The sequence below is a fragment of the Mirounga angustirostris genome, unplaced genomic scaffold (genome assembly GCF_029215605.1).
Source record: "Mirounga angustirostris isolate CCGP_5_RB_7025 unplaced genomic scaffold, mMirAng1.0.hap1 SCAF_5, whole genome shotgun sequence".
Classification (NCBI taxonomy): domain Eukaryota; kingdom Metazoa; phylum Chordata; class Mammalia; order Carnivora; family Phocidae; genus Mirounga; species Mirounga angustirostris.
The window spans coordinates 62,994,623-63,020,674 of NW_026991713.1; the positions used below are offsets into that span (position 1 = coordinate 62,994,623).

At 41.3% G+C, this 26,052-nt stretch overlaps 1 protein-coding gene across 4 annotated transcripts in view; it reads left to right on the forward strand.

Annotated features, from left to right (window-relative positions):
* LIMA1 (LIM domain and actin binding 1) overlaps positions 1-26,052 on the forward strand; it is a 94,116-nt gene that overhangs the window by 65,653 nt on the left and 2,411 nt on the right. The window contains exons 5-10 of one of the 4 annotated variants that reach the window (XM_064591255.1): positions 6,246-6,330; positions 7,175-7,347; positions 10,017-10,124; positions 15,219-15,276; positions 16,850-16,962; positions 24,145-24,278. In XM_064591255.1, coding sequence (XP_064447325.1) covers positions 6,246-6,330; positions 7,175-7,347; positions 10,017-10,124; positions 15,219-15,276; positions 16,850-16,962; positions 24,145-24,278 — 671 coding nt within the window. The remainder of the gene's footprint in view (positions 1-6,245; positions 6,331-7,174; positions 7,348-10,016; positions 10,125-15,218; positions 15,277-16,849; positions 16,963-24,144; positions 24,279-26,052) is intronic. The other 3 variants (XM_064591256.1, XM_045873467.3, XM_045873468.3) reach the window with 3 other exon arrangements.

A 26,052-nucleotide genomic window follows, 5' to 3' on the forward strand; every position in this document is an offset into this window, starting at 1 on the left:
CCTTAATTAGTAATTCTTTTGTCTTTCATGGTAAGGTAATAATGGATCCAGGTGTAGAGATGCGGGTCAGGGAATTCTGATATTTCTCACTGTTTGTTGCCCTAAATGGCTGCTCTTGATGTACCAACTGGAGACCAGTCATGTCTCTTCTGTTTACTTTCAGGCCAACTTAACTACTTACTGGTTTTTAGCCGGTTTCATTACAATAAAACATGTTGAAAAGTTAAAAACAAAACAAAAACATGTTAAAAAGAAATGTCAGAGTGGCGCCTGGGTGGCTTAGTTGGTTAAGCCTCTGCCTTGGGCTCAGGTCATGATCTCTGGGTCCTGGGATTGAGCCCCACATTGGGCTTCTGCTTCTCTCTCTCTCCCTCTGCTGCTCCCCACCACTCATTCTCTCTCTCTCTCAAATAAATAAAATCTGAAAGAAGGAAAGAAAGAAAGAAGGAAAGAAAGAAAGGAAGAAGGAAAGAAAGAAGGAAGGAAGGAAAGAAAGGAAGGAAGGAAGGAAGGCCGGTCAGATGACTGGAACGTTCTGTAAGCAAGTTTGGCTCCATTAGAGTTTGGAGTGGCCAGAAAGACTTCACTTACCCCTCAAATACGACCACCTTTATCTTTCTGGAATCAGACTCACTCCTGGATTAGACAACATAGGTGTGTATATCCAGATGAATATATTAGTCATTTTCTTCTCTAGTCTTCTAACTCATCAGTTACAATGAGTGAAAAATCCCTATCAACATCTTTGACATAAATCTAAAAACTGTACAGGACTGTAAGGTTATTTAATCCAGCTCACTGCTCTCAGGATATTAAAATCCCTAATTTAGGGGTGCCTGGGTGGCTTAGTAGTTAAGTGTCTGCCTTTGGCTCAGGTCATGATCCCGGGGTCCTGGGATCGAGCCCCGCATTGGGCTCCCTGCTTGGCGGGAAGCCTGCTTCTCCCTCTCCCACTCCCCCTGCCTGTGTTCCCTCTCTCGCTGTGTCTCTCTCTGTCAAATAAACAAAATCTTAAAAATAAATAAATAAATAAAATCCCTAATTTACATGTGGAAACAACTGAGGTCAGAGAAGTTAACTGACATGCCCAATGTGATTGGCTAATTAATATCAGAACAAGGACTGAAATTGTTTAGTACCCTGTCTCTACCATGTAACAGTGTCTTCATTAATATTGTAATAACTGTGAATTAGGTAAAAACAACTGGCCATGGCCTTCCTTATCTGAAATCTAAAGAAACTGGGAAAAATTTTAAACATATCAACTTTTGTATTCTCAAAGACTTTAGCTCTCTATCTTCCCTCTTCCCACATTTTATAGTCTTGTAACTGAATTAAAAGCATCAGGGCAGTGAAGAGAAGAAATACATTGGAATGCAAGAGATTTGTACTAAAACTCTTGAGTTAGAAGCTTGTCCCTCCTCCCTCCCCTGCCACACACAGTAAACCAGAAAAGAAAAGAAAAGAAAAAGCCAAGTAAACCAGGAAAAACCAGTAACTTTAACCAGGAAAAAAGAATGAAACAACTGTGCACAATGATATCCTATCATTGCATAATTAGTTTTTACATGGTTTTCATCCCTGTGTGCTCAGTTTTTGTGTGCCTTATCTTTTGTTTGGTCTTTTTTATATAGACCTTTCTATGTATTTTCCTAGTTCATGTGGTTATCCTTTTATGGCAATGTAGTATTTCATTATAGTTTAATCATGCCCCAATAATTAGATATTTTTCTGGTCTAATAAAAAGCTCTAAGCATCTTGGCAGAAACATTTTGTTTTTAGTTATTTTGGGGGAAGGGCAATATTACTGAAGTGATGTTCTCATGATCAAAAGTCATAATTCATTAAACATTCTTCTTGGGGCGCCTGGGTGGCTCAGTCTGTTAAATGTCTGCCTTCGGCTCAGGTCATGATCCCAGAGTCCTGGGATCAAGCCCCACATCGGGTTCCGTGCTCAGCACAGAATCAGCTTCTCCCTCTCCCTCTGCCCCTCCCCCCCGCTCTTGCTCTCCCTCTCTCTCCCTGTCTCTCAAGTGAATACATAAAAAAACTTAAAAAAAACCCCAAAAACCATGTTCTTATATATTTTCAGCTGGTTCTCAAAAATTATACTACTTTATAACACTAGCACAATCTAAGGACATATTTAATTCTCCAGCACCTTCTCAGCATTTGGTTTTTATCATTTTTATCTATTTGTATTAATAAATATGATGTATTGCCTCTCCTTTTTTTTTAAGATTTTGTTTATTTTAGAGAGAGAGCACAAGCAGGGGGAGGGACAGAGGGAGAGGCTGACTCCTTGCTGAGCAGGGAGCCCGATGGGACTGGATCCCAGCATCCTAAGATCCTGACCTGAGCCGAAGGCAGACACTTAACTGACTGAGCCACCCAGGCGCCCCATCCTTTCTTTTCTTTTTTTCCTAATTTTAAGTGTAACACGTAATTTTTGTAGAATGCTTAGAAATACAGAAAATATAAAGAAATCCCACAATCTGGATATAAAGAACTCCTTCTATATGTATTATTTTACTTAAAAGAGCTCCATTTTTTTCTATTTTCTTCTACCTGTAGAAGGAAATGTTGTCTCTCAGTACTTTGAGAAATTAAGGCTAGGTTTTATCTACGCCATATGCACAGTTCAGCAAAGTCCCATTTTCCCTAAAGGTCATCCTCTACCCTTGACTTTGGAGGGATGAGAGTCAGAAGGAAGGTCAAAGTTCAAAGGTTGAAGAAAGTGGCTGAGAGAGGTATGAGGTAAATTAAGGTATTGAGAATCAACTTTTAGACAGAATTTTTCCTAAAAATTAGGGGGGACAGGAAATCCTGCTTTTTACTTGATAATTGGGACCTCACTTACTTTATTCCTTTAAGAAAATTCTCCAGAGGGGCTCCTGGGTGGCTCAGTTGCTTAACAGTCTGCCTTTGGCTCAGGTCATGATCTCAGGGTCCTGGGATTGAGCCCTGCATCTGGCTCCCTGCTCTTCCTTTCCCTGTGCCTGTCCCCCCCCCCCCCTTCTGTTTTCTCTCTCTCTCTCAAATAAATAAATAAAATCTTTTTAAAAAAAAGAAAAGATAATTTTCCAGAGGAAAGAAATTCTACAGACTACTGGCTAAAGGCTCTAAACTCTTTTTCTCTTACTGGTATGTGTTGATGCATTTAGTTTATGGATTCTCGGAGAGTATTTCAAGGGGCCGTCCCACTAATGAGAGTTACTACAGTCAGCTGACAGGAAGGAGCACTTGTGGGGTGGGGTGAGGCCAAGTCTTAGGAAATTCCAGAAAGTCTTGAAGTGTCTTGTCTTTTCTCTTAACAGGCTCCCTCAGGCATCTGAGTAAACAGGGCTGAAATGTGATAAAAATGTGTTACAGAAGAGTATTTCAGTATACGAATTCCTGTTTTTTTTTTCTTTTTGTGTTCTTCTACTTCCTTGAGAAATATTAGAGGAAACTCCTCCTTCTTCCTGTACCTCAGATTACCACTGAGGATCACAAAATTCATTGTAAATGCATTTGAGTTCTTGTTATTCTTAATATTTGAGTGATTTGGAGGTGAACCAGTATTGAAAGAAATGCTTAGTGCTTCATCTGGGATCTCATTAAAAGCTCTCCCATCTCAGAGCTGTGTTCTTCTTCAGAACCAGTGTCAATATAACTTTGATTTCCAGAGACATTTCTATTTTTCTTGAAGACCAAATGGCTTTGCACATTCACTTTTTTAGTACTTGGAAGAAAAGAATTTGGAGTCCTGATACCCTCATGTACCAGAAGGCTTTAAAAAAGAAAAGGTTCTTAACTTTATTTAACCTGAAGGTTTAAATTGAAAGCTAGCAAAGATGGAGAATTTTATGCATCTAAAACCAAAGTAAGGGGCGCCTGGGTAGCTCAGTCGTTAAGCGTCTGCCTCTGGCTCAGATCATGATCCCAGGGTTCTGGGATCAAGCCCCGGGCTCCCTGCTCAGTGGGGAGCCTGCTTCTCCCTCTCCCACTCCCCCTGCTTGTGTTCCCTCTCTCGCTGTGTCTCTCTCTGTCAAATAAATAAATAAAAATCTTTAAAAAAAATAAAAATAAAACCAAAGTAAGTCCCTGCCCTAGCAAGGCATATATTCTGGTTCTAAATGGGCTTGCTCCCAGTAATGCCAGTGTAGGGACTCTGCATGAGACAGAGAGGGATTTGACTACAAGTACAGACAGAAAACCGAGCTATCTGCAGGTTGTGACACGTAATGCATACTCTTGGAATCGTACCTGAACTTTACCTTTAACGGAATGTAAATATTTGAAATATTGCTTCATTATGAAGGATGCAGAACCCGTTCTCCTTTGGTTACCAAAAAAAATAAAAATAAAAATATTTCCAGGCTTTCTCCCTTTTTTGAGCCCAGAAAATTCTAATTTTTATAGTAATCATCTTACAGTCAAGCAGAATTTGGAGTAAGTCTTTGGAATTTACTTTACTTTAATTATCTGCAAATGAAAAATGTTTTGAAAATAAAAAAATGTGGATGGGGAGGGTGTCCTGTCAAATTTATCTTTTTGTTTTGGCTGGTGATCTTCATTTCTAGATGGGGGGCTGCTCTCAGAGCAAGACTCTGTTGCATCATGTGAGTCATGTGGATGTGGTTGATGTTGGTGCAGCTGACCTGAGCATAATGTGGCAAGGTTAGAGTTGCTACAGCTTATTTTATTTTTTTATCAGTTAATAATGTAATTAGCAAAGCTGACTGGAGATAAATTATTTGAAATGTATGTTGAATTTGCAAGAAACTATTGTCGTTGGTATGGTACAAACAAACCAGGCCTTGGCTCTGATTTCTGAAGTGGCATGTTTTCTCTCTCCAGTGGGGGTGGGGGAGGACTTGAAAAAGTTCAGTCTTAAACTTTACTGTTGAGTTGATTAGTCCATTGAACTTAAAGGTTTAATAACTATTTACTAATGTTGATTTCAGAAGGGTGCTAAGTGTTTTACTCTTCTGTCCTACTGGATTTCAGATATCTTTCCCACTTCAAGTTATTTGGAAATAAATTGAGATTTGAATGATAAGCTCTGGTTGAAGTCTCTCATTACAAGCTGAATAAACATGACATACTCTCTGTGTACTATTGTCTGGGAACATTCTGTGACACTAAATGACCTTCTCTTAAGTTACTTTTCCAGTCTTAAAAATTATAATTTATAACTTTAATTATAGATCTACCCTAGATATGAGAGATATAAATGTAGTAGTTTACAGGACTCACAGAATAATTTATTCAAAAAATCTGTACCATCCATGTTTCTATTTAAAAAACAAAAACATGGTCCCTGCCCTCAGCAGGCTTCCAGTTCAGTAGAGGGACACATAGTAAGCATTGTAGTGTAAGTGTGACCAGGTACCTTGGAAACAGAGGAAGGACTACTTAGCTTTATATAGGAGAGCTAAGGTGGACTTCGCAGAGAGAATGTTGCTCAGCCTTCACTGAGTCTTGAAAGAACAAATAGAAGGATGAAAGGGGGATGGGGGAAGGGAACTCATTTACAAGCTCATGGACCTCCCAGCAGTTTGCTTTTCCTGGAAGGTAAGGGATGAGGAAGGGAATACTCAGGGAGGGGTGGTAGGGACTAGATGTAGAACTGGTCTTCCATAACATGCTAAGCACTTTAGATTTAGTTTGGGGAATGATTATAGGAATTTTTCAAGCATTTTGAACAAGAGAGTAATATAGCTTTATATTGGGGAATAATTACATGACGTGGGATAATGGCAGCATCATAGAGACTTGATTGGAAGGGAGAGAGGAAGCAATTAGAAATGTAATACAATAGTCCAGGGAAAAGATAAAGATGTGAACCAAGGCCGTAACAGCGGGGATGAAGTGGGAGGGAAAAGGGAAACAAACGGCAGATACTGTCATCTAGACTTGACGTTCAGGGAGACATGTCCCTGTTGTCTGGGACATGAGGATTTCCCTCCATGGCTGGTTAAAGTGCTTAGTTCTCTGGTTAAGCCGGTTAGGCAGTGATTATTACCAGAGAGAATTACCTCTATAGAGTTACTTATTTCTGCCTGGGCACCTGTGAATATGTAGTGCTTCATATTTATAATGCGAAAAACACATTCTGTGGAATGTAAAAACTAATACAAAATCTAATCTCTTACGGATTTTATTCTTAAAGGAGATTTGCAGGCCTCTTCTCTGAACATTCATCAGGATTTCCCACCTTCTTTGTAAAGCTTATGGCTGGGTTTTGTTTTCCCCAACAGATTCTTCGGTCCCAAAGTCGGAGTGCAGGTGGAAGGAGGATCTCTGAAAACAGCTATTCTCTGGATGATTTGGAAATAGGCCCAGGTAAGCAGCATTCCGTGTGTGTGAGGTTCCCTAGGAAGTACTCATTAGTAGCAGTACCTTTTGGCCTCAAAGCCGATGCTTTTAGAGGAAGAGTGGCACAAATTAAAAGGAACTATATTTGTGACAGCCCAGGGGTCCCCTTGTGGGATGACGAGGGAAGACTGCCGACAGTTTTGGCTCTGAGGTCATCTGGGGCTTGAGGGCTGCCATGGGTGGGTGGCAGTGTCCTCTGTCAAGACTGGTTATCCTGTATTACCGATGGTAACATAACACCTTGAGAGCATAATTATTATGTTTGGAAGGGGGCCCTATACAGGCATTTCACAAAACAAAAAATAAAATTAACAGGAAAATCATCAGCCTCCTGGTGAAGAAATGCAAATTAAAATGGCATTGAGATCTAGTTTTTTCCAATGTTAAGTAAGCCAAAATGTTTAAATATATAATACTCATTTATGGTAAAGGTTCTTTTAAAGTTGGGAAAGTGAGTAACTATTACCTAGTAAGTGACAGTTATATTCCTGATTTCCTTCTTTGTACCCTTCGTAGAAGAAATGGATTACATCCAATTCCAACAGCCCCAAATTTAGAAACTTTTCTTCTTTTTTTTAAGATTTTATTTATGTATTTGACAGAGACACAGCGAGAGAGGGAACACAAGCAAGGGGAGTGGAAGAGGGAGAAGCAGGCTTCCCGCCGAGCAGGGAGCCCGATGCGCGGCTCTATCCCAGGACCCTGGGATCATGACCTGAGCTGAAGGCAGACGCTTAACGACTGAGCCACCCAGGCGCCCGCCAAATTTAGAATCTTGAAACCATTCAAATCACATTTTATCTTCTGATAGGACACATTATTTGTGCGCTTCCAGGTCAGTCGTCATCTTCTCCGTTCAACACAGAGAAAAGCGAGAGCAGGCGAAATCTGGACTTACCGCGCCTGTCAGAAACCTCCATAAAGGATCGAATGGCCAAGTACCAGGCAGCTGTGTCCAAGCAGAGCAGCTCCAGCAGCTCCACAGTAGGTGTTCTGCATCATCCATTCACTCATCCAGCCAGTGGTCACTGAGCACGGAGACAAGAGATGTCTCCCAGACCCTGACCCGAGAGCCCTGCTCTCTCCCTGGTCCCTAGCCATTCTCCTTCCACGTAAACCCTACCCTAGCTTCATTCAGAATCCTTATCATGTTCTAATCCTGACTTTGCTTTCCTAGGCCTCATTCCCACCGCACTCCTTCATTGGTGATGTTATCATCCAGTAATATCATGGACAGTGTTCCTGCCTCTTCTGCTTAATTTTGTTGTTGTTGCTAAAAAAGTTATAGTCTGTTAGTTTTAACAGAAACACTTGTTTTTGTTTTTGAGGAAAGGAGGAGAGAATACTGGCAAGAAATATGGGATATATTCGACATTAATGTGGGATGGGGAGGTTTCTTGCAGTTTTTTCTTGATATAGAATTCACATGATATAAAATGACCACTTTCACATGTAATTCAGTGATTTTTAGTGTATTCCTAAGGTCATGCCATCGTCATCACTGTCTAATTCCAGAACATTTCCATCACCCCAAAAAGAAACCCCATACCTGTGCAGTCACTAGTTCCCCTCCCCTCATCCCTTGGCAACCACTAATCTGCTTTCTGTCTTTATGGATTTACCTATTCTGGATATTTTATATAAGTGAATCATACAATATATGGCCTACTTGATCCTTACTTCTTATGATGTAATGATTTTCTAAAGAAATAGAATAATGGATAGATAAAGGGGAGGGAGAAATAATAGGAAGATGACATGCTCAGTAAGCATAAAAATGTGATATTCTGAATCAAATGAAGGGTCTTTGCATTTTAGATTTTCCTAGGCTTACCTGGCAGGCTGACACTACAGAACTGCTTAACCAAAGATACCTTTTAAATGTCATTTATTCATACCTACACATGCATATAAACACTCTACATATACATAGATATGGATCTCTCAAACATTTGTTCCTTCTGAGATTTCAGAATACAAGCCACGAATCTCTAGGTGTCCTATGTTTTTGTTGGAAGATAGTATTGATTTTTATTTGTTCCCAGGCAGACTGAAACGAGTTGACCTATTAGAAATCATAACTTGTATTCCAGGAGTTGAGCCTTCTTTTCCTCACATTATTAAGTATGCATTCTCCAATAGTACTTATTGGTGGACTAAGTCTCTGGGCAATGAATAATTTTGTCCTGAGTTTTCGCTGTGGTTTTAAGAAGAGATGATGTGTATAACTCAGTCGTAAAGTGGAACACCACAGGCTGATTATTCACCGACAGCATGAAAGTGAGCAAAGTTAGACTTCTCTTAGAAGGAGGTCAGGAGATAGAGCAAACAGGTGATCTTTGGAGCTTATTTCCCTTGTTTCAAGATTTTGCTGCTTCTCTGTGCCCTCCTGCTATAAACATTCCAACCAGGTGACTCCCTAAGTGGAAAAACCTGTTCAGTGACTTTTTTTTTTAAACTCCTAATAGAGTTTCAGCATTGCAATTCTCCTGCTCTGTAAATTTTAAGAGTTGAAAAGTCTTTAGGAATTCTTGTAAAAAGTACATTTTATCTCATCCCAAAAGAATTTCTCAGGCCCCTTACAGAGGATGGCTGTAACAAGGCGCACACACTCTGGCGTGATTCTGGAGGCCAGGCTTCAAGATGGGGTCAGGAGTGAGTCCTTCTGCTGTCCTGTTGTGTTCTGCAGCACTCGCTGCCTGCTCCCCCTCACCAATGCTCCTCCAGAGCCTTGTCCCTTAGTCTGGGATCCCACACCTCAGTCAGCACACTTAACCCTGGCCCTGTGGCCATACATGGCTTGTTTTCTCGCCCTGCCTAAAGAATCACAGAGAACAGAAAGGTACCAGACTTTCAGAAAGATAGAAAACTAAAGGTAGGAAATGCCCATATTCATCTACCACTATATTGATCTTGGATCTAGTAGATAAAGTTAATTTTAATATTTTGCCCCAAGTGTTCTTTGCAAGGAAAAAAAAATGTGATTATGCTTACTCCTTATGACAGTATTAATGCCTGCTTTTTTATGTGGAGATTCTGTTCTGAGAAGTAGAATAAGGTATGTCTTTAGTACAATGTCTGAATTTTATGCAAAAAGAAGCATGTTTTTGAAAGTCTCACCAAAAAAAAGGTTGTTTTATGGTATCATTAAATATAATTTCAGTTTTTATATGTATGCATCATCCCTGTCTCTCTTTCCAGGCCGAGCATTTATATATATGGTCAGTATATTTTCTTGATTATTGGCACTTGGCATCTCCTTTCCCCTGCTCCAGAATGGTCTTTTCTGATAAAACTCACAAGCTTTGCATTCCCACAAGCTCTGCTGCTAGAGGAGTGAATCACAAGAACATTGTATGCTGGGGGTGGTTTCTGTGTGTGTCTGTGTTGATATGTCTGTATTCTAATGAGCATCCAGTTTTAGACTAGTGTACAAATATTTAACTCTGAGGTGTGTGTCCACAAAGCGGCTTTTGTCATTTCACTAGTCAATGGGTTTTGCTTGTGAGAATTAGGGGGTTGATTTGACCCGAGGCTTCTTAAAAGAACTTTTCTTTTACCGTCCCAAATTTATTTAATGGATGTGCTATGAAGAACGCAGAATAGTAAGCTTTTTTTTAATTTTAGTTCACAGATTTATTTTTATTTTGTAGAATGACCTGAGAGCCAATGGCGGTGAAATCAGAACTCATAAATTGGAGCAAAAGGAGAATGTGCCCCCAGATCCTGAGGTCTGCATCTCCCATCAGGTTGGAGAGAAGGTGGGTTGAAAAATCTGATGTCCAGTTGCCAAGGAAGCATGTGTTCTAAATTAGACGCTTAAAATTAGAAACCACTCTAACTCTAGGCTGCAGAGTGTCTGGGAATTTGGTAACAGCTGCCAGGACAGATTGTTATTTTTGCAGGTCACATAATTTCAGTTGGGGAACTCTGCGACTTATAGCTGACCAAATAATGAACCTTCACTGGAAAATTCTTTTGCTTGGCAGATGCTCAGAGGGTGTAGAGCTAAAGTGATTTTTAAAAATCTGTTTTGATTAGAGACGATATCTTCAAGGAATTCCTGTATTCTTAATTTAACACATTTTATGTAAGACAATTTCATTCTTTCACTCAGACTGTTTAGAAAGCAAGGCACTATGCTAAGCGTAGGAAATGCTAAGCTTAAAAACTAAAGAAGAACAAACCATTCCACCATTCCATGGGGTCTTTATCTGCAAGGGAGCTAACAGAGTAGAAGGGAGATGAGTGACAGGTTGGCTGTCCTAAAGCAGTGTGGTAAGTGTGGTGAGAGGGCTCTGTGGGGCCATGGAAGCTCTGACTAAGGACATTTAACCTGACTTCCTCAAGAAGGTGATGTCTGCCAAGTCGGGAAGAATGTGTGGAAAGAGACCAAGCGAATAAGGGAAAGGTTGAGTAAAGAGAAAGAAGGGCATTCCAGGCAGACACAAACAGAGGTTTGGAAACCAGAGGCTGGAACACAAGCCATATAGGTAATGGAGAGAGCCAAGTGGAGGGAGAGGGCCGGGGCAGGTCTTGAGAAGCTTTATATGCCACACTTAAGACTTTGGAAAGAGTCCTGCCGAGGTGAAAAACCACAGGGTGATTTTAAGCAAATCATATTTGTGTTTTATGTGCCTATCACTAGATGATTGGCTTGGTTGGAGTACATAACAACATTTATGTCAGGTGATTTATCATTTTCTTTGCCAATCCATTACCCAGTTGTTTTGTTGTTGTTTGTTTTGTTTTTTTGTCTTTTGGTCAATATGATAACCAAATGTTAAGTTAGATGAGGAGAAAGAGCTTTCAAATATATCAGAGTGATTAATCTTAGGAGAAAAGTCATTGCTTTGGGCACCTGGGTGACTCAGTCGTTAAGCGTCTGCCTTCAGCTCAGGTCATGATCTCAGGGTCCTGGGATCAAGCCCCACATCGGGCTCCCTGCTCGGCGGGAAGCCTGCTTCTCCCTCTCCCAGTCCCCCTGCTTGTGTTCCCTCTCTCGCTGTGCCTCTCTCTGTCAAATAAATAAATTTTAAAAATCTTAAAAAAAAAAAAAAAGTCATTGCTTCTGTTACACATATTGATACCCTTGAGGCCATTCTTCCAAAAGATGAGGAGATAATTAAAATGGATTAAGAGCAATAGTTCTCAAATTTTTTGGTCTATAAGAGACTTTAGGGGCGCCTGGTGGCTCAGTTGTTAAGCGTCTGCCTTTGGCTCAGGTCGTGATCCCAGGGTCCTGGGATCGAGCCCCGCATCGGGCTCCCTGTTCTGTGGGAAGCCTGCTTCTCCCTCTCTCACTCCCCTGCTTGTGTTCCCTCTCTTGCTGTGTCTCTCTCTGCCAAATAAACAAATAAAATCTTAAAAAAAAATACTTTAAAAAGCATGATGTATTGGGCGCCTGGGTGGCTCAGTTGGTTGAGCGACTGCCTTCGGCTCAGGTCATGGTCCTGGAGTCCTGGGATCGAGTCCCACATCGGGCTCCCTGCTCGGTGGGGAATCTGCTTCTCCCTCTGACCCTCCCCCCTCTCATGTGTGTGTGTCTCTCTCTCTCTCTCTCTCATTCTCTCTCTTTCAAATAAATAAATAAATCTTTTAAAAAAAAGGTATTAAAAAGCATGATGTATTGGCAGAACACCAATAGGAAATTATGAAATACACTACACACTTGGACCAAAGTAGGCACACAGGAAAATGATCTCAGATTAATGGCTACAAAATTTGAATCTTACAACAGGGAAAAAAATTAGAAAAATTAGATCTTTTTTTATTATTATGTTATGTTAGTCACCATACAGTATATCATTAGTTTTTGATATAGCGTTCCATGATTCATTGTTTGCATATAACACCCAGTGCTCCATGCAATATGTGCCCTCAATACCCATCACTGGGCTAACCCATCCCCCGACCTCCATCCCCTCTAAAACCCTCAGTTTGTTTCTCGGAGTCCATAGTCTCATGGTTTGTCTCCCCCTCCAATTCTCCCCCCTTCGTTTTTCCCTTCCTTCTCCTAATGTCCTCCATGCTATTCCTTATGTTCCAGAAAAATTAGATCTCTTTATTTTACAAAAACATATTGCAAGTATATGTTGAAATAATAAGACAAAATACTTGGCAACCGTGTGCTTCATAATCATAAAATCATCCAATAAATTATATATGTCCTGGCAACAGTGGGCTCACGCATTAGTCCCATGAGTCACATGCCATGTATCAGGTGAGTTCTCTTACTAGAATACTACCTGGTTTTCCCATTTTTAAGTGGGAGATTGTGTCTTAAGAATAAACTGAGGGGGCGCCTGGGTGGCTCAGTCGTTAAGCGGCTGCCTTTGGTTCAGATCATGATCTCAGGGTCCTGGGATCGAGTCTCGCATCGGGCTCCCGGCTCAGCGGGAGGCCTGCTTCTCCCTCTCCCACTCCTGCTGCTTGTGTTCCTGCTCTTGCTGTGTCTCTCTCTGTCAAATAAATAAATAAAATCTTAAACAAACAAACAAACAAACAGAGTAAACTGAGTTAGGGCGCCTTGCTGGCTTAGTGGAGTGTGCGACTCTTGATCGTGGGGTTGTGAGTTCAAGCTCCACGTTGGGTGTACAGATTAAATATAAAATCTTTTAAAAAAAAAAAAAAAAGGGCGCCTGGGTGGCTCAGTTGGTTAAGCGACTGCCTTCAGCTCAGGTCATGATCCTGGAGTCCCAGGATCGAGTCCCGCATCGGGCTCCCTGCTCGGCAGGGAGTCTGCTTCTCCCTCTGACCCTCCCCCCTCTCATGTGCTCTCTCTCATTCTCTCTCTCTGAAATAAATAAATAAAATCTTAAAAAAAAAAAAAAAAAGAACTGAGTTAAAATGTTACATACTATAAAAAAGGAACTTAAGAGAAAAATATTCCCAGCATTGAAATCTCCCCATCTATCTTAGGAGCGCAGTTTCAGAAATGATCATCTAGAAAATAATGCCTGGATTGTCCCTAATCTAATTTTGTGTTTCTTTCTTGATTATCTTCACACTGATTTGAAACTGGAACTCTTGAGTTGAACTGGAGTATCAGAACACTGTAATTATAGCCTAAAAGGGCACCAGTGCAACTGAACCATGAGTTGAGGAGTGGGTGGGGAAGAAAGGGGATAAAGACAGTCCATAGCCTTCAGGTACATACTGCAGGTTCATAAAGCTGGGCTGCCTTCAGATTCGTAAAATTTTTCAGAACCTCAGTTATCCTTACAAAGGTATTGTTCTTCCCTTTCTCCTCTTGTAACGAATTTGCGCTTTCCTTTAACAAAATGTTTGAGCAAAATCTCACGTGCTCTCTCCCGGCGGCTCCTGCAGTGAGGTCGGCTGGTTGGGCATGTGCAATGATGTCATGATTGGCAGTAAGTTTACCCTGCAGGTTCAAGGTGACCAGAATTAGAGGTGAGAGAGGAACATCCTGGGATGGGTGCACGTACTAATTAACAAGAATTGAAGAGCTTTTAATTTCTTTACTATCATTAAATGAAATAATGTATGTAAAGTGATCATTCCAATACCTGGCACATACTAAACACTGAATAAATGTTGGCTGTTATTATACTGGTTTGTTCTATGCGATGTCAGAATTCCTGTAATGAAAAGAGAGTAGGGGCGCCTGGGTGGCTCAGTTGGTTGAGTGTCCAACTCGATCTCAGTTCAGGTCTTGATCTCAGGGTCATGAGTTCAAGCCCTGCATTTGGCTCCATGTTGGGTGTGGAGCCTACTTGGAAAAAAAAAAAAAAGAGAGAGAGTAATGAGAAAAAACAACCATGCAAAAATTCAGGTGCAGTCAGCCAATGACTTAATCTCCATTGTACATTTATTCAGTACATTAGACATCCCGATAGAAACACTCAGCATTGCCCATAAAATCCCTGACATCTGAATGAAAGACTTTTTTTTTTTTTTTAAGATTTTATTTATTTTTTTGACAGAGAGACAGTGAGAGAGGGAACACAAGCAGGGGGAGTGGGAGAGGGAGAAGCAGGCTTCCCGCAGAGCAGGGAACCTGACGGGGCTCGTGACCTGAGCCGAAGGCAGACGCTTAATGACTGAGCCACCCAGGTGCCCGTAAATGAAAGACTTTTACATGAAGACTACACATTGGGTCACCTATTGACCCTTCATGATTTTGAGTGTGATAGAGGATACCGGAAAGGCCTAGGGGCCACTAAAAAGGAGAGAGAGAGAAAGTAGAAAGTTTTTATTTAAATTTGATGGCTTCTGGGGAAGAGATTTGCACCCATACATAAGATCTGCCATTTTGTTAAACATTGCCATTTTGAGACTGGGATTAAAATGGAAAACTAACCTTGAAGATAACACCAGAGGTTGGTTTTTGGTCAAGTTGTCTTTTAGCTATCAAAAGGTCTTCTGTATTGGCCAGTTTGTTTCAGCAGAATGTATCTGGTTGGGAAATAGGGAATTAGGAAGATAAAGGAATAAGAATAGTTCCTAATGTAAAGACTTCATCTTGCCTTTGAGTGTGTTATAGTTCTATGGTAAGGAGCTTTGTTCTCTCTGATAGAGGGTTTTGTTTTACCTTTATTTATTTATTTATTGACAGCAGAAAGATGTGGTTTAGAAGTTCTTTTATAAAGGGAGATGATGCACACTTTTGGCAGTTGAGTGCAGTCTGTTTCTCCCGTTACTCTGTAATTGAGAGGCATGTTAATATCCTCATAAAAGACATTTTGCTGCCTCTTGTTTAAATGCTCAGCTGTTCTGGGGCCGTTATTTCCCCCAGGCAGCCAGTGACTGACTAGAGTCAGCAGGTTTTTATGGCATTAACAGCAGTGTGCTCTTTTATTTTTAATGTGATTCTTAATCCCCCCCTTTTGTAGGTTTCTGCAACTGAGAATAGCCTGGCAGTCCGTTCCACCCCTGCGGAAGATGACTCCCGTAAGCATTTGTTCTTAGATCTGGAGGATGAGGTTCTTGTTCTGTATTCTGTATTTCGTCCAGGAATGTCCCCATTGCTGTCAGTGCTGAGAATGTAACGTATTAAACCCAGCAACTTAGCTGATCAAATCTTTCACTAGGTTTTAAGGACTGATGCTTGCTTACCCTTCACACGTTCCCTGGCTTAGGGAGAAATTAATGTGATTAACTTGGGGCAAACTGAATACTTTTGGTGCTTCTCTCATTGAACGTACCCTACCTTTTGTATCAAACCTTTTCAGGGTTCAAGCTGTAAAAACTAATTTTGAAGTTTCAGTTTAATAGGAGTTTGGCCAGGAAGGATTTTATTCATTTACAGAGATAAAGAATTGGTATTTGAGTAACCTTTTAAAAATATCTTTCTCTGCTTATCTATATGTGAACCATAGTCCGCCTTCTAGCCAGATTCTAGAGATTTTCCTGTTGGCGCTGAATTTTACCAGCTTTTCATCCATTTCAAGCCTCACTTCTACCAAAAACAAAAACCTTTGTTTTTTTTTTCTTACTATATCCACTTTTGATTCTGATTTTCAGTATTTTTTTTAAATATATGTGGATTTCTAGCTTCTCCCCGGGTTAATTACTTTACTAGACATTGAAAACTCAGCAACTAAAGTAGAAATATGAATTTAACAAATCTCTAGCAAATCCTACCTTAAAATTTTAGAGAGAAACTTGCTGCTTGAATCCAAGAACATTCCTTTTGTAGTCATTTTGCTTGGACTAGAAATTTTTCTGAGTTTTGACTAGGTTTGCAAAACATTTGAAAAATAAGCCTTAATCTTTTAGTACTTTGTTGACTTAACTCTAGATTTTAAGGAATTCTTTTATGGTTCCTTAGTAGCACTTTTCTGTGTCTGCTCAGAGTTTTCCACACAGTGACTATATTGGCAGAAAATTAACTTATGCAGGTGACACATCAATGATTATGAAAAAAACTTCATGGAGCCTTTTTCCATAATCTCCATCCATAGATATCTGCTATAGGACTGACCAAAAAGACTGTCAAATTACACACACACCCATACCCACACACACGTGTGTAGGTGTGCGTGTGCAGTAGGAAATTTATACTCTCACCTTCCTTCAAGCACTCCAGAAGGAGTTATTGGGGGTGCCAACTACCAAAAAAATCATCTACAAACAGCCTTTATTTTCTTAATTTAAATTAAATTAACATATAGTGTATTATTAGTTTCAGAGGTAGAGTTCAGTGATTCATCAGTCTTACATAATGCCCAGTGCTCATGACATCACATTGCTACAAACAGCCTTCAAAAATGACAAATACCATGGTGCGGGGGCAGAAGGTTCTTCAGAAAGAATGATTTGGGTTCTTGCTGTGTGTGGCAAAGTGTGAAAAAACCTCCCAGCTGAGAACCTAAGAGCATAGCTTTTAGCATTAGAAGAGCTGTGTTTTTCCTGGTGTTGAAAAGACCTGTCCATTATAGAGGTGCCAAAGCTTTGCTCTGGGGAGGAACCATTTCTGAGACTTCCCCTGATACTGTAAAATGCCTTCCTTTTGTAATTCAAGCAGGTAACTCCCAGGTCAAGAGTGAGGTCCAGCAGCCTGTCCATCCTAAACCACTAAATCCAGATGCCAGAGCCTCCAGCCTCTCTGAAAGTTCTCCTCCCAAAGCAGTGAAGGTATGATGGCAATTTCTCTCGGAACCTTTAGACATTGGTTTACGAATAGATCTCATTGCACCTTATATCATTGTGTTCATTATAACCCCTTTTTGCTTTTGTGGGGATTAAAATGCCAAGAAAGGGCATACTTAAGCCAGTCACTTTCCCTGGAAATCTTGTCTCTTCTGCTCAGATGTTTGAGCCAGGAGGGGAGAGGTTCACTAATAGCTCTCGGTTTAAAATCTGGAAAATTCATGAAAGTTTTAAGGAAACCCAAAATTAAAGAAAATGATGTGAGGTGTGTGTGTGTGTGTGTGTGTGTGTGTTTGAGGGGAAAAAATGCCCAAGTCCATAAATCTGTGAATGGGCAAAAGACCACAAAGTGGGAAATTCAAGAAATCTGTCAAACTAAATCAGCCCATTGGATGGGGATGTGCATGTCAACTTAAAGAGAGTGGCCCACTGGTCTGAAGAACTTGACTGTAACATGATTGGTGGTTAGCTTCTTTAAAGAAAGACTGTGTACATTGCAGTGGGAGTTGGCCAGCCCATTTGCTATAAAATCGGGCATTCAAGTAACACTTATACTAGGGTATATAATATTAGATGTTAAGGAATGTACAAAAGTTTTGTACCCTAAGAAAACTTTACTAGGCTACTCAATCTCTGGCCAGCTTTTATTCACCAGTTTTTAAAAGCAGTCTTTTCCCTTTCTATGAACAAATATATACTCTCATAAAAATAAAGGTTAAAAAAAATCCCAATGCCTACTTTAGACTTTATTACCTGACTTATTTTAATGGAATGCTTTGCTAATGTAGTGCTAATTTAGCCATGTGGATTAATAACCAAACATACCCACACTTCTTTAGTGTCTTTCTCCTCTGGTGCCCTCTTAAGTAGCCAGGTTTTGTTTAGAAAGTTTTAACATTTAAAAGAAATGCAGTAGGTAGAATTGGTGTGTTGATGGTTTGTAACTGCCCCAGCCTCATGCACCCATCAGCTGTGCCTGTATCTCTCAGTTGTGGGCATGACTGATGCCTTGATGAAAGTTCTAGTGCACAAAAAGAAGGAAGAGAAGAGGACATAGATGAAGATTTGGAACAAAAGGAGAAAAGGAGAATCCGGGATATAAAGGGCGAGTTAAAAAAGGGAAAGAGGAAGAGTGAAGAATGTAAATGAAAATTTTACAGGAAGCCTGAGATTCATGAGGAGAGTAAGGTTTATTGAAAAGGAGCAAAAGGTGAAGAAAGTAGCAAGCGAAAGCAGGTAAAGGGAGGAAGGATAGAGTTACAGTGATTGAGCTGCACATGTATTCAACATGACCCCCTCTTCTGGCGGCTTTAAAGTTCAGCTCATGCTGTCATCAGCACTTTCTTTGTCCAGTATCTGGAGCCCAACAAAGTAGCAAATGCCATGGGGTTAATTTCTTCTCCAACAGCAACCCTGCCGAGATGTGAGTCCTTGGGTTGTGGTTCTGGATTAAGAACAGCCAGTAAATCTGACTTGGCCATGGACTGAGGGACTAGGAAATTCCATGGCTTGTCTAAGAACTAAAATCTGTTCTTGAATATATTTGAATTCTCAACCCAGTCTCATTTCCTTCCCTTAACTGCTAGGTCAGACCTCCTGGTGCTGGGTTGGACTTTTGAGGTCCCTCCTTGATTCAGACTCCAGGGTCTGAGCTGCTGAGTGATGAGTGACAGAGTGCACCTCACATAGGTCCTCCCTAGCATACCAGGGATGAGAGGGGGTGGAGATAAAGCTCCCTCTACACCTGTCCCAGACCCATGCCTGTTCTTTGGCCCTGGTCACTCAGCAGGAGAATGCAGACAGGCTTGCTTCCACCAGACAGACACCTTAGGTTTTGAACATTGTGTAAAGACTGGAGTAAATAGGCCTGGCTCCCTGTGTTTGCCGATGGTCCAAAGCTCAAATGATGATAGTGTACAGATACAGATGGGACTCAGTCGCATCTCCACTTTTATTTAAGGGTAGTTTATTTTCTCCTCCTCAAATTTATCCTTTACATTCTGAAGGCAAGTATATATATACTTGAGTGTTTATAGGAAGACCTGCTGGCATCACTGGTCTCATGGCTGTAGACCACGTGACAGAAGTTGTTTCTCCACTTGGGGAAATTACATACAGCTCAGAATAAACTTGTTCACTCAGAATAGATTTTTAGGTCCCACACATCCTAGAAAAACTGTTCCTTAGTGCCTATCTGTCTGTTATTGAAAAACAGGACATCTAAGGTAGAGATTCGATTAATTTCAAACTTCAGCTTGATAAATTAGAAAAATGATCCTACATCTTTACAAGTAAGAGTTTTATTTGTATATTTTGAACACTGGCCAGATAGCTCAGTTGATGAGACCTGGTGCTAATGAAATTGAAGTTGCAGGTTCACTCTCAAAAAAGACATTCTGGGAGCAGAGCTCAGCGGACCCTGTGAGAAAGATCAGGACCTTTCTACTCAAGAGACCCAGAGGTCTCTTAGGCTTTATGTCCTTCCATTGAGAGAAGTTATCCCCCAAATGTTTCCCCTAAATGGGAGAACAGGGAGGAACAGGCAAGGAGATGTGGCCAGCTCTGGGAACACCCACTTGCCCCCATGAGGACAGCCAAGGCTTCCTTGTCTGGTCCTGCTGAAGGATGTGGAGAGAAAACATGGCATACTGCCTGAGAGGACACTCACCTGGCACCCCCTCAATGCCCTGCTGGCTGTCCCTTCCTCTATGGACAGGGTAGGAGGTTTTATGCTAGTTTGCAAAGCCATTGGAATTATGCTAGAAGGGCACCTAGAATCTTTTCTTACTATCTCCATTATTCCTGCTTTATCAAACACGAACCTTTCCTCTACACGTAGAGCAGTCTAAGATGTGAGTATCTCCAAAATGCTGTCAAAAAGAGCTTCACAGAAAGCCAGGGGAAGGGTTAAGGCTGCACAGAGCCGACCCAACCATTTACTGTATGTGAAGAATTTCAGTTTAATTACCTAGATATTTTGCACAGATTGGAAAGGAGGGAATGAAAGGCATTTTGTGGTGTTCTTGAGGAATGGAAGCCTGACATCAATACAGAATTTCCTTCTGGCTTCACCATGTCCAAAGGCTAGTTAGCTTCACTGACTGTTGCCAGCCCCACCCCCATATATATGTATGTTGTTTATATATGTTACATATACATATAAATATATACATATCTATAATCTCCCAACTAGAGCTTTCATTAGACTGAAATATATATGTAAGGCCAGATGGTGAAAGAATGTAGATGAAGCCACACACATTTATTAGAAAAATAGCTTTGTATAGATGCTGATCAACAGAGGGCCTGTAAGATCCCTCACATGGGAAAGACATGACAGTGTTTATGAACATCAGTTATGTAAATATTACCTCATTCATTTCTGAACATCCCAAAGATATTATCTACGTATTTTAATTTGAAACAAAGTGAGGACTGTAGTTTGTTCAAACTGCTATAGTGAGATTATTTTCATTTGGGTTAGCATCTGCTCTCCTCCCCAGAGTTTCCTTTAGTTATGGAAAATTAGCATGCCAGGACAATTTAGAAAATGCTCTATTGGTTTGTGAATTAGGAGTTCTGAGTTTTAGTTTTAATTCCGTTACTGACCGTGGGAGCTTTGATAAGGAACTTGACGTCCTGGTGCTGTAGTTTCTACATGTAAAAAAGAGTGAGGGAGGAGAGATGAAAAACATCTTACAGAGTGAAAAAATATAATTTAAAGATAAAAAATTTCTAACATTCTAATACTGGCAGTGTTTTAAACGTGGATGTGCCAAGTCCGAGCACGCCATGAAGGCATGGGCAGGATATATGCCAGGCCTACCATAATGGTAGAGATTTTTGGGCACTGACTCTGCTTCCTGTCGTCTGAATAGACATGGGGGCAATTACAGAAAAGTGGCTGAGAGCCCGGGACAGAGGAAGTAAAGGGAAGGCACAGACAGCCCCTCTGATTTGGCATATGACCAGGTTGGGATCCTCTTGACTTTTTGAAACTAGAAGGCCCTTGGGCAGCTGCCATATAAACATTAAATAATATTGAAAAGGGTCTCTGTAAAAATTGGATAGGAATAACGGGCCTCTGTAGGTCTGGTTAGTTAGAAGCTGGTGGTTAGTCAGATGTTTGAGCTAGCAGTCTGTTAATGTGATGTTAAGGAGGAGAGGTGGCTTTTCACCCCATTCAAGAGAGAGCCATTGTGGGTCAGGTGTGGGAGGCAGTAAGACACTAAAGAATTGTTAATGAGACACTCCTCGTGTGGGGGAAGGCTCACGACAGCTCTCTGTCCTGAGCTGGACCAGGTTCCAGCCTCAGGTAGATAGGAGTGAGGCTGCTTTGGCCACAATTAGCAGAATTACTTGAAAAAGAAAGAAAACGTGGTCTTATTCTTGGATCCGAGTCTGTACCTGAGTTTCAGCTCAGCTGCAGTAAAGCGCTCCAGGCCCCCCACCCCCGCCCCGCACTGAATGCTGTGTATTCACTGAAGGTTCCTGTTTGTCTCTTGCAGCTTCTGCTTCCTGCTCCTCCGGTACCTAATTTCTGCTCCTGCCTTCCACTTTCCTCCTAACGTGAGCTCAGCTTTCAGCTTTCTCTCAGGTTCTCCTTTCTGTTCCCGGGGCCGCACCCTCCTACAGTGTGTCCTCTGTGTGTGTGTGATGGAGGTGTGTTCCAGCTCTCTCCATTCCCCTGAGCGCAGTCATACCCCTCTCCTCTTGTATCCCGGGAGGTTCCTGTCTCCTGCTCTGTCTTCGCTGCCCAGAACGAATACTGTCCTCCTAAGTCAAGCGCTCAAAGTACGGAAGCCGCCCTGCCCCTGACAAAGAGTTTCAGTCTGAGAAATAGATACATTTGGCCTCTGACTTCTGCATCATGTGGATTGTGATCTGTACAGGCTCTCTGCGATGCCATCAATTGTACTGTGACACCCGAATTTTATTTTGCATTTTAATGTATTTCCTGCTGGCTAGACAAGGACCTAGCTCTTTTTAGAGAAAACCTAATTAAAACTATGCCGTGACATCGCCACTGGGTCCTATCTTGTTAGAAGTATCCATATAAGAATTCTGAGCTCCAGATAAGGCCCTAATTGCTTCCAACAGCATTCATTTACAACATTTGATCATATTTAAATACCTCCCTTATTTGGTAAACTAGGTTGAATCTGTCTTTGACTATTTAAGTTTTTCTTTTTAGGGCTCTAACCTTAGGAATAGAAGGGGGCTGTTGAGGAGCCATTCCCACTCAGTTCTGTTCATTCTTCAGTCCCTTGGTGCTATTTGTTTACCACTAAACTGTATTAAACTCCCCTTTTATAGAGATTTCCCTTTATGGCCATTTTTTTTTTTAACCCATTTTCTACTTTTGTTTCCTGTCCGGATCCACTTGGGAAACCATTCCTATTTTTTGCTTTACCTCCTGGTGAATCATGTAGCAAGTGAACCAGCATTCTGAATTTTTTATGGGACTATTTTCAGGTTTTTTAAATGAAAATTCTATCTTGCCCATAACCTGGTTTATTTTTGGCTTATCTTTACCATTCAAGTCCTGGACCTTGGGACTAATTTGCATTATTTACCACCACCCAGGTCTTGGCTGCAGAGACCCCCGCCCTGGCCCTCCACCCAGGTGCCTGTAAGAGCTTCCCAGCCACCTTAACCCAAGCTGCTCCTGCATTTGCTGGATAAGGTGTTTCTGTTGGAGCAAGTCAAGAGTTATTTACATATACCTAGGGACTTCTTACCCCCAGCCCCATTAGCTCAGTAACCATTTCTTATGTAAAAACTTGCCCTTTGGGAATTCTGGCTTTCATCAGTGCTATAATAAGAACTATTTTTTTTTTAAGATTTTTTATTTATTTACTTGACAGAGAGAGACACAGCGAGAGAGGAAACACAAGCAGGGGAAGCAGGAGAGGGAGAAGCAGGCTTCCCGCCGAGCAGGGAGCCCGATGCGGGGCTCGATCCCAGGACCCTGGGATCATGACCTGAGCCGAAGGCAGACGCTTAACGACGAGCCTCCCAGGCGCCCCTATAATTAGAACTATTTTATGTTTGGGTTGGGTTTACCAGCTGAAACAGCTATGCTCACCCCTCTCTTATTCCAAACTTTACAGACAGTTCATGAATTCCCAGTCTGTTATGACCTTTCACTCCCCATTACAATAGTTTTATTCTCCATTGTTTTTTGGGGTTTTTTGTTTGCTTGTTTTTCAAGTAGGCTCCACGCCCAACATGGGGCTCTAACTCACAATCCTGAGATCAAGAGTTCTCCTGCTCTCCCAACTGTGCCAGCCAGGTGCCCCTCTCCGTTGGTTTCTGAGAAGATTATAGAACCTATAGCTTTGTTGGGCTATGCTTTCTTCTGGAGTCCTAATAAAATAGTTTGTCTCTTGGGTGCCTGGGTGGCTCAGTTGGTTAAGCGACTGCCTTCGGCTCAGGTCATGATCCTGGAGTCCCTGGGTCGAGTCCCGCATCGGGCTCCCTGCTCGGCAGGGAGCCTGCTTCTCCCTCTGACCCTCCTCCCCCCTCTCATGTGCTTGCTCTCTCTCATTCTCTCTCTCTCAAATAAATAAAATCTTTAAAAAAAAAAAGTTTTTCTCTTTAAAATTATTACATTTACATGTCAGTTTTGACTTATTTAAAAATATTGTGCCTAATGGATAAAATATTATGCTAAGTCAAGATTATAAGCAGAGGACACTAAAAGATGCTTTATCAGATTGTCTTTTCCCAATTCCCAAAGTCCAATGCTTTTCCTCTCCTTTAAATTTATCCCCTTTCGAATCTGTTCTTATAAAAGTCTGTCCTGCTTTTACCAGGCACTTGAATCAAACAAACTTCTGTATGTGATAACATTTTCTCCTAATTTCCTGTCTGTGGAACCATTTTGTGTGTACTTTTGTTTGTATGTGTGGTGGCCTGTCCGAGCCTTCCTCTGCAGTCCAGCCTCAGTGGCTGCCACACTCGGGGCAGCCAGCCAGTTGGGGAAAGGGATGCAGGAGAGCTTCCTGGCCTTAAAGAGTCAGCTGATAGAATCATAACAGGCTTAGTGTTCCTGTGAGAATTGACAGGTAAGGGAGCCCTTAGCTAACAAAGTAAAACTGGGGCACATCTCAGCAGAGTACGAACTCACCCCTCCCTATGCTAACGTTACCCTTTTCCTTCTAGAAGTTTCAGGCACCTGCGAGAGAGACTTGTGTGGAGTGTCAGAAGACAGTCTACCCAATGGAACGTCTCTTGGCCAACCAGCAGGTGTTTCACGTCAGCTGCTTCCGTTGTTCCTACTGCAACAACAAACTTACGTAAGCCAACCAGAGTGAGCCATCTCTCTATGTCACTGGACCACGGGAAGGAGTCTTTGGCTTTTAGAGCACTGGTACTAGAAGCTCTTGTACCAAGAGTGCACTGTCAAAGGTCCTTAAAGAAAGTAAAAAATACCATTTAGTGAGAAGTATTTCATATCAAATGAGAATGGTGTTTGGAACTTAGTGGTACATTGATATTTTAATTTACATGTTTAATTTACAGGGAGCTTAAATCCTATGGCTGGCAGGTAAAACCCCCTGTGACTTAAATTAGTGGAATATCCCCCCTTGGTCTCATAGAATCATACAATTAAGAAATCTTAAGAGTATACTTGTCGGGGCACCTGGGTAGCTCAGTCTGTGAAGCATCTGCCTTCGGCTCAGGTCATGATCCCCAGGGGTCCTGGGTTCGAGCCCCGCATCAGGCTCCCTGCTCAGCGGAGAGCCTGCTTCCCCTGCCCCTCACCTGCTCTCTCCCTCTTCCTCAAATAAATAAATAAAACCTTAAAAAAAAAAAAAAAGAGTATACTTGTCTAAGTCCTTACTTGAAAATGTCCCAAACACTGTATAAATGGTAATAATAACAATAATAATAGACCCCGAAGAGCATGTATTTTTCTGTATATTGCTTCCTTTTATTTCTGAGAAAATAATTATGTATCATTTCTTCCAAGTAATTCAAGGATTGGATAGAAATGTGACAAATTGGGGCACCTGAGTGACCCAGTCAGTTAGGCATCGAACTCTTGATTTCAGCTCAGGTCACAATCTCAGGGTTGTGAGATCGAGCTCCGTGTCGAGCTCCTTGCTCAGCATGGAGTCTGCTTGTCCCTCTCCCTCTGCTCCTCCCCCGACCCCTGCTTGAGCTCTCTCTCTCTCAAATAAAATCTAAGGGGAAAAAAAAAAAAAAGAAATGTGACAAATTGGGGACATATTCCATATTAACTCCTTTAAATCAGAGTCTTAGGGAAGAAAGTAACTAGGATGTCACTTCCTCCACCTTTCTTTTCAGAGCAAGCATTCCTTCTCAAATACTCTTGAAAGATGTGCTTGCATCTGTGCGGCACTTTGCTGGGGTGATACCCCACTACCTAGTTCCAGTGTAAGACAGCTCTAGTTCCCCAACTTTCCCTTCTGTTGAGCCAAAATGTGCCTCTGTAACTCCTACTCATTGGTTCTTTTTCTGCCCATGGTATTATTTATTTTCTCCATATTTTTCCAAGTTTCTGAATTTTTATATCTCTTCTGTGGAAATGCTATTGTTTTTATATCCTGTTTAAAATTTATTACCCTGCGAGAGACACCAAGTGTCCTAAAGGCCTGTCCGGCACTGATATTAGTGTAGATTTACTTCCTGGCTACTGCTCACTGGGCTCCTATTGACCATATTCAGTCACTAGCATCTAGTGAGTACAAACCGTTTGCAGAGCCTTATACCTACTCCTGTAGAGATGTCCTTTTAAATTATAACACAGATGGGGAACGAGGAAAATGATTCAACTTTGTACAAAGGAATGTCATTATAAGTAGTTATAGATTGTAATTAGGAAATCTATGAGTGGTCAGAGATAGGTGGGCTTACCTAGGGAAGACTTCTTGGGAGAAATAATTTTTTTTTACAGTTTTGGCAGAGGGGAATGAAACCATTTGAAAGTAGGAGGATGTACCACATGAAAGAATGTCTTGTGAAGGTTCAGGCCTAGAAATGAGCATGTTTTTATAAGGGTAATAAAACACATGTGCTTGAAAGGGAGGGGGTAAAGAATTCTAA